Below are 9,336 nucleotides of genomic sequence, written 5' to 3'. Positions count from 1 at the left end.
AAACTCAGGCTGCATCAAGCAGCATCTGTGAATATATGATGATATGAAATGCAGAAAAATAAGATGCACATCATGTTAAAACAAGACAGTGATCTATTCTCAGTGGAGGTTCACTTCAACTAGTTACAACTTTGGACTAAAGAAGGATATTGCAGCAATGACTATTGGTTAAATATTGATTATAACATGTTAATTAGTTAATAGTCACATCTCTCACAGTGAATAAGAACAGAATATGTTATATGTTCAGATTTCTTCTTTGAATATTTGTTAACATTTTGTGTTTCTTATATTCAATAAATATAGTTTCTACTTCATTGTGTTGTGAATAGGTCTACTTATTGTTAGAATGACAGATGGAGCAAAGTGTTTTAGAAGAGGGAGGATTGGAGCAGGAACACTAATCAGGTGTGATTGTGAGTCAAATGAAATAAATGGTGAACATGCAGCTGGCTCATGGGTCAGGGCCCCTCAGCAGAACTTTGCTTAGGGCCCGAGGGAGACCAGGACCAGCACTGGTCTAACGTTTACGGTAGAAGACACTACTTTGGTCTTTAGAGTCAACTGACTTGGATTTTCTTTTTGGATGACTGTATGCTGACTGCCTCATAACAGAGAAACTAGTAGTATGACTCTGTGCACAGACTGAGGGACCAAGAAAAGCTTTTTAAAACTGAACCTTTGTATCTTAATATCTTTTACTGGCACATTTACCACTTTGGACTTAAGTGTCCAACGTGTTTGATGCCATAAAAAAGCAGATTTGAGACTTTTCTTCCAGTTTGTTTTGCATGCATCTTCTAATCCACTTCTTCTCCTCTATTGACCCAAACCATCACCAACTGTCACACTTCAGTTAGTTATGAGCAGCCCTCTAGTGTGAATCATATTTCCACTCATTTTGCAGATGATTCCTGATGAATGACATAAAATAGAAATGCACTGCAGAAATAACAGATTGTCAGTATTGTAGAGACAGTGCAACATTTAGCAAATCATGTTTTCAGGTTAGCTCCTGTTGTATTGAGAGGAGCAGAGCTTCCTGTGTTGCCCTGTAGTTCACAACCTGGAAGCACACACATGTTTATCTGAAGTCTGTTTGTTGGATTTAAACCAGAGTCAAAGTTTCTCTTTGTGATGACTAGAAAACACACATGGTTGTAGTTAAAGTCATGTCAACTAATAAGAAGCTACTAAGTTGAGAGGCAGGACTGGGTTTATTATACCGTGTATGTGTGTGTGTCTCCAGTGTTACTGGTTTACCTCTCAGACTCCAGAAGATGAAGAAAGATGAGGAAGAGGAGGACGGAGCAGAGTCTGTAATATCCAGCTGTCTGTCTATGAAGAGTGACTGGTCTAAATATGAACCTCCAGTCTTCAATAATGAACCTGGACCCTCAGACACAAAGTAAGAGACTGTTTCTACTGTAAACTGACTTGAAGATGATTCAGTTTAATATCATTTGATAATCTACATTATAAACATTGTTCTTTTATATATTATTGTATTTTTAATAAAAGCCTTTATTTTCATCTCCTGGTGGCTTTTATTTTATAACAGTCTTCTTTATGACATGGAGCCATCTTAAACTTCACACAGCACAGGTTTATTATGCAATCATTAATAACCATAATAATCATTTGAATTGTAGTTTGTCACATCCATGTTTACTAGCTTGCAGTCTTCTTCTTCTTCTCTGCCTTTGCTGGCACATTGTTGTCTCTGTCTAATTACTGTTGAACTCTTGTGATTGTAGTTTATTTTATTTTATTTCAAGTTGAATGTGTTGAATCTCAGAGGCTGAAGAACAGAAAGTGTGTAAGTGTGTAAATACTGACAGTCTGGACTGTTTATGTGGGGAAAGAGCTGCATGCAGCTTGTGAGCTGTCGGTTGGCCTCCACTAATGTCATGTGACATAAAGAATGTGTTCATGTCCACAGAGAGAGGAAGAGGAGGGCTGTTTCTGTGGAGGAGCAGCTGTCCTGCTGTTCTTTGTGTCAGGACGTCCTGAAGGATCCAGTCTCTACCAACTGTGGACACTGGTTCTGCAGACAGTGCATCACCTCATACTGGGACCAGTCTGCTTCATCAGGAGACTCCTCCTGTCCCCAGTGTGGAAAAAGATCCAGAACCAGAGCTGGACTGCAGACAGACAGTCAGACCAGTACTGTACAAAGTAAGACTGAAGATCTGTCTGCTGATGTCATCATCTCTGAAAACAGGAATCTACCTCCTCTATCCTACTGAACATTAACAGTCACACTGATTTCTGTTTCATTCTACCTTTGTTCTTCTCTTTCAGCAGAAAGTGGTCTGCAGGAGGTTTTAGATGAACATCAGATCAGTCTGAGCAGCACATGTGAATGTGTGACTCAAGGAACTGATGAAGCAGGAACTAAAATCTTCCTCATCAGCATCTTCACTGAGGTCCACATCACAGAGGGACAGAGTGAAGAGGTTAATACCCAACATGAGGTGAGGCAGCTTGAAACAGCTTCCAAGATGAAGACCCTCCATGACGCTCCAATCAAGTGTCAGGACATCTTTATAGTCTTACCTGACCAACAGGAAACTGAAGAGGTTCATACCCAACATGAGGTGAGGCAGCTTGAAACAGCTTCCAAGATGAAGACCCTCCATGACGCTCCAACCAAGTATCAGGACATCTGTGAAGTCTTACACAGAGTCAGAGTGGTTCTGATGAACGGCGTCGCTGGCGTTGGAAAAACCTTCTCAGTGCTGAAGTTCACTCTGGACTGGGCACAGCGCTCCAACAACCAAGATATCAGTCTGCTGATTCTGTTCTCGTTCAGGTCTCTGAACTTGATCAAAGATAAGCAGTACAGTCTGCTCATGCTGATCCATGTTTTCTATCCAACATTACAGAAGCTCACAGCAGAGAAGCTCGCTGGCTGTAAAGTTTTGTTCATCTTTGACGGCCTGGATGAAAGCAGACTTTCACTGGATTTCAACAACAGTGAGGTCGTGTCTGATGTCACACAGAAGTCATCAGTCAGCGTGCTGCTGACAAACCTCATCATGGGGAAGCTGCTTCCCTCGGCTCTCGTCTGGATAACTTCCCGACCTGCAGCAGCCAATCAGATCCCTCCTTCATGTGTGGACAGGGTAACAGAAGTACGAGGCTTCACTGACGACCAGAAGGAGGAGTACTTCAGGAGGAGATTCAGTGATGAAGAGCAGTCCAGCACAATCATCTCACACATCAAGACATCCAGGAGCCTCCACATCATGTGTCACATCCCAGTCTTCTGCTGGATCACTGCTACAGTTCTGGACCACATGTTGACTCCAGACCAGAGAGGAGAGCTGCCCAAGACCCTGACTGACATGTACTCACACTTCCTGCTGGTTCAGACAAAGAGGAAGAAGAACAAGTATGATGAGGGACATGAGACGAGTCCAGAGGAGCTGACGGAGGCTGACAGGAACCTTCTTCTGAAGCTGGGGAGGCTGGCGTTTGAACAACTGCAGAAAGGAAACATCATGTTCTACCAAGAAGACCTGGAGCAGTGTAGTCTTTGTGTCACAGAGGTCTCGGTGTTATCAGGAGTTTGTACAGAGATCTTCAAAAGAGAGAGTGTGATCTTCCAGAAATCAGTCTACAGCTTTGTTCATCTGAGCGTTCAGGAGTTTCTGGCTGCAGTCTACATGTACCACTGTTACTCCAGCAGGAAGACAGAGGTACTGAAGGACTTCCTGGGAGGATACTACAGTGACTCATCTCTGGAGGACTTCCTGAAGAGAGTCATGGAGAAATCTCTCAGGAGTAAAAATGGCCACCTGGACCTGTTTGTCCGCTTCCTTCATGGCCTCTCTCTGGAGTCCAACCAGAGTCTCTTAGGAGGCCTGCTGGGTCAGACAGACAACAGTCCAGAAACCCTCCAGAGAGTCATCAACAACCTGAAGTGGATGAACAGTGGTAATATCTCTCCTGACAGAAGCATCAACATCTTCCACTGTCTGATGGAGATGAACGACCGCTCAGTACATCAGGAGATCCAAGAGTTCCTGAAGTCAGAGAACAGATCAGAGAAGGAACTCTCTGTGTTTGACTGCTCAGCTCTGGCCTACATGCTGCAGATGTCAGAGGAGCCTCTGGATGAGTTGGACCTGGAGAAGTACAACACATCAGAGGAGGGACGACGGAGACTGATCCCAGCTGTGAGGAACTGCAGAAAGGCTCAGTAAGTCCAGATGTGATTAACATTATAAATCAGTGTAGATTAGTAGTTTAGTTCTTCAAATATAAATAATATGAATGTTTTATTATAGTTAAAATAGTGCTCTACTTGTTTATATGTGAAATAACATGTCAGTTATATTTAGTCTCAGACGTTGTTGAGCTGTTTAAATGTTGAGTTTAAATAATGTTGATGTTTATAGCTGTTAAGTTAATGAACAGTTATTCTATTTATTTCTAGTCTTTATTGGATTTGACAGTGTTTTCTTCTCTTTCTCTTCCTTTGTGTGTTGGAGGATTCATTCAAACCTGGTGAAACACATGAAGGACTTTAGAGGTTGTGGTTGAGGTTTTATTACAGCAGCATTTTATCACAACATATATCAGTATTTTACAGTTATCAGTGAAAGCAGTAAAGTTATTATTACATGATATATAATCAGACATACAGGTAATACCTGATTTTACTCAGCAGGCTTTAACATAAGATCTGAATCATCTTTGATTATTAGTTTCATTAGTGTTTGTGAACAGTCAGTAAATGTAGCTGCTTATGGATGTGAACCTGACAGCAGCAGGTAGCAAAGAGAGATGATCTTTCTCAACTGGAACTGTTCACTGAGCTGAACTGAGTCTAAATATCCTGCAGTCACATTAAACATAGTGGACAATAAAAGTGGTTTTCTAATCAAGATGTCCTCATGTTAACTTAGTGGAGACAGACATGGGATCAGATCACACAGACACACTGTGCACATTATGGAAGCCTCAATGTAACTCCATGTTCTCTCCTTCATCTGCAAGATTAAAGCTAAACAAAGATTAAAGTGTGCAGGTCTGAGAGAGAGTGATGAGAATGATTGTTTCATTCAAGCACAGTGAGACAGCATCAGCTGAACTGGGAGTGTTCTGGTAGCTTACTGGTTAAGATGCTTCCAGTATAACTGCAGCTTCCACTGATCTCTCTCCTCTTGTTTCCTGTTTATCTCTCAACTGTTGTTTTATATTAAAGGAATAAAATGATTTTAAAATATTATCCAGATATTCCTTAAAATGAGCGAGTAAGCTCAGTGTGAACACAGAGTGAGATTGTAGTGACGTTTAGCTTATGTCACCCCGAGTGAATGAGAAGGATGAAGGACCAAGTCGAAGTTCTTTTGAGTTTTCTTTATTACCAATCAGTGGAGACAGAACTTTATCAATTTGAGGCTCCCTAATCCAAATGGAGCCTTCTTTCTGTCTCTACAGTCTGCCTGCGTGTACAATCTTTTATACTAAGTTTACTGCCCACAAATGTATACATTTTCTCAAGCATGAGCACTACCTTAAAAGGACACAATCTATACTTGTTTATATTCCCAGCTCCAATGCCTTTACTGTTTGACAACCTCCAGATATTAATGACCATTATACAGGATGGAACCAGTTTTCATATGAAGACTCTGACTGTTATATAAAAAAGGTTCATACTCAAGGCCTACACAGACACAGAACTTCTTAGCTAGAAATACAATATTAGAAATACATAGATCTGTAGCAGATTACATTAGAGTCACTGGGGAGCGAGACAGGTATTGCTACGGGTCTCGGCCCCCTGTTTAAATTTTGTGCAGACACCGCCTGTCGACGTCACATTTTATGAATCCCAACACCTATGTCTACATTTTGACCAAACATTATTCATCTCCTTTTTACGGTTTGGCCGTGAGCTCCAGTTAAAAATATAAATTAAGGTTATCTTTTACTGCTTCTCACACTCAAGCTAACTGCCGCTTCCACTCTAACTTTGAAGAAAAAGTGATTTCCACTCCTCGTTTGACTGCTCATAGTTTGAAAAGTTTACATGTTATGTAAAAAGAGTTAGGTGTTTATCCAGAGAGCACAAATTTTCCTCCGTTTTAAAGTTAGAATCACGTTTCTACGTTCACGTATGGGAGAGCTAGGTGACTCTTCACCCCGAGGCACTCCTTTCCAGCACTAATAATGGAGTCATCAGGCTGAAGCATCAGCTGGGCTTTGGGCTGGATCACCTTATCAAAGCTGGTCTGCTCAGTGTCTCCCTCTCTCTTCCACCAGCAACATCTCTTTTCTTTCTTTGCTTCATGTGTTTGTTATTGTATAGCACACATTTCCCCTCATCCATGCACTTCCCTACACTACTGATTCTACACATTACACATGGAGTTTACATTTAGTTTGTTAATAACTTACTTTAATACATTATTTTAGTTTTTGAGATTCAAACATGTGTTCTCCTTGTTAGTCTGAACCTTGAGCCACTTCATGATAATATGTTGTAATATTTGTGTCATTACAGACTTACTGCCGTTAGACTCTCAGACACTGAATGTGAAGTTGTGACCTCAGCTGTGAAGTCCAACCCTCATCTGACAGAGCTGCACCTGAGACTCAACAAACTGTCTGATTCATCAGAGAAGTTTCTGTCTGCTGTACAGGAGAGTCCAAACTGTAAACTGAAGACTCTGAGGTGAGTTCACTGACTGTAACTTTGGTAGATTGTTTTCTTTTTATTTAATTCACATCCTTCACTGTTTGGTTCATAATTTTCAGGATTATCTTGAATAATAATAATAATCTAAGAGATGAAACTAAATGAGCATGACAGGTTTCTTTATTGCACACTAAGAATAATAAACATGTCAATCATAAGCCGATATAATAAAACCAGAGCTCCATTAGCAGCAGCGATGCTAACGGGCATGATGAGTTGAACAGCTACCAATGTGAACTTGTCCAGTCTGCCCTGTTGCATGATGGGCCATAGCCAGCAATGCTAGAGATCAGGACTAACTTATTAAACTAGGCAGTAACATACAATGATGATTGAAGTCAGAGATGATTGGAAGCTCCAAGGAGCTCAGCAGTAAGCAGAGATTAGAGAGCAGCTAAAGAATGGTGAGACTAAACATGAAGCACCAACCACCAGTTATATGCAGAGCTTACCATAGCTGTTAGCTTTACACACCTTTCATCTGTCATTTATTGAAGAGCCATCAGGAAGCTGTAGATGACCAACAGTCTAGATGTTGAAGAGGAGCTGATAATGACCTCACATGTCTGCTGAGTACATGACATCATTAATAAATAACCTGAGTCTGAAGATCAACGTGCTCCTTCATTTGATATATCTGTAGACCTTGTTAAAGGATGAATAAAAGAGGTCAATGAATTCATCTTCAGAAGAAAAGGGGCTTCTAAAATCATATTGTAAATATGATAGAATAACTACACAGTCAGCCTGTAGATCACATCACCTGTCATCTACATCATGTTGTCATAGTCATAATGACAGCGACGCTAAATAAAATAACGTAATCAGTGAAATGATCAGAATACATGCAGCTCAACATTTGACTTTTACTCTGAAATGCTGCTGGTGTTGTAGCCAGCGATGGTGAAGCTGCTGATGCATCAACTTCAACTTATTTATATCACTTTAAACACTATCATTGGTCCAGAGTCCTTCACACATAAGAATACTAAATAAATACAAATAAAAACACAATAAAAGAATCTGAATGATGCTGCGAGAGCCAACAATGTGATGCTTCTATAAATAAAACAGAAATGCTGTCAGGTTTACAGAAACATAACTGCTGCTGAACACAGTGAGCTGAATGATGATCTGATGCTACATGTCACACTGATGAAGATGAAGTCCTTACTGATGAAGATGAAGTCCTTAATGATGAAGATGAAGTCCTGAATGATGAAGATGAAGTCCTGAATGATGAAGTCCTGAGTGATGAAGATGAAGTCCTAATGATGAAGATGAAGTCCTTACTGATGAAGATGTTCTGAATGGATGAAAGGAAACTAAAAAGTGAAAGACGAAGCATGAAAATAAGTGTTTCTTGTCCAGAATCATCAGTATCAGAGGAGCATGGTCAGCTCTGTACAAATGTTGGAAATCAAATCAAACTCTAACAGTGAAGTTTACTATTTAGCCCAGCAGCTACGTATATGCAGCGCTAGCTAGGAAGCTTACTGCTGAATCACTGAAACCCAAATACAAAGTTAAATGCTGCATAGAAACAACCTTCAAAGTGACTTTATGAAAAGCTCTTGTGATAGATGTTACCTGTGAGCAAAGAAAGATGCTTACTTACTTACTTACTGGAAATCTTTAGAGTGGCCATGTTTCATGAACATTGTTTGATGAAGAAACAAAACGGAGCGAGGAAGCATCTTCTCTTAGAGAAGATCTTTGGCTGGACACAGACTGCGGCTCACTGAACCAGGCACCTGAATCAACGTTAATTAGCTGATCAGCTGATCTCATCTCTGTGTAACTTGACTTTTGAACAAAGGCTAGGTAAAACTACTGTTGCTTGAAGAGAGGAAGTTAAAGTGATGCAGACAGCAACGCAGCTACAATATTTAGATAGAAATCCAAGTACTAGGCTACTAATATTTGCACACACATGTTCCCACAGCAGCAGAGAGCAGTCACGCTGACTGAACACTGCTTCAATGAACAGGCTACAATTGATAAACATGCAGTGAGTACAACAGCAGACTGAGCTGGTTGACAAGGCCGGATACTTGACATTTCTCCCAAGAGTCAACTACTTGAATCTGAATCATCCTGATATGCAGCAGCTCTGAAAGCACTGAGCAGAGAGGGAGAAACATTTAAAAAGACTGCTGCAATATGATAGGCTGACAAAGAAGGTGTGTCAGCGTGCTATTGGTTAGATGTGAGCAGGTGACGTCTTAATTGATGCCCCAGAAATGACAGAAAGGAAATGATGAGCTGTGAGAAAGATCAGAATGACTGAGGGATGAGAAATCAAACTATAGATGTGAGCTTGTAAAAAAGATGCTCTTCCTGTCTGAACTTTCTCTGAGCTTCATTTTTACATTTAAGGAATAAAATGCATCAGAAAAAATACATTTAATAAAAAGATGATGTGAAGAACAAATGTTAATCAAAATAATGAAAACTGTTTGATCATCAAATGCATGAAGTAAATATAAAGTTTACTCTTTCATGATAACATATGTTGGAATATTTGTGTCATTACAGACTAAAGGACTGTGGACTCTCAGAGACTGACTGTGAAGTTTTGGCCTCAGCTCTGAAGTGCAACCCCTCCCATCTGACACATC

General features: G+C 40.4%; 1 protein-coding gene across 1 annotated transcript in view; it reads left to right on the top strand.

The window, feature by feature from the left end:
• Positions 1-1,340: 1,340 nt before the first annotated feature.
• LOC128364786 (NACHT, LRR and PYD domains-containing protein 12-like) overlaps positions 1,341-9,336 on the top strand; it is a 13,606-nt gene continuing 5,610 nt past the window's right edge. Inside the window, exons 1-6 of the mRNA XM_053325399.1 lie at positions 1,341-1,408; positions 1,943-2,178; positions 2,305-2,571; positions 2,683-4,207; positions 6,521-6,691; positions 9,254-9,336. The exon at positions 9,254-9,336 is cut by the window's right edge and continues 91 nt beyond it. Of these exons, the coding sequence (XP_053181374.1) occupies positions 1,341-1,408; positions 1,943-2,178; positions 2,305-2,571; positions 2,683-4,207; positions 6,521-6,691; positions 9,254-9,336 (2,350 nt within the window). The remainder of the gene's footprint in view (positions 1,409-1,942; positions 2,179-2,304; positions 2,572-2,682; positions 4,208-6,520; positions 6,692-9,253) is intronic.

Source organism: Scomber japonicus, chromosome 9, assembly GCF_027409825.1.
Source record: "Scomber japonicus isolate fScoJap1 chromosome 9, fScoJap1.pri, whole genome shotgun sequence".
Taxonomy (NCBI): Eukaryota; Metazoa; Chordata; class Actinopteri; order Scombriformes; family Scombridae; genus Scomber; species Scomber japonicus.
This window is presented reverse-complemented; position numbering and strand designations above follow the sequence as displayed.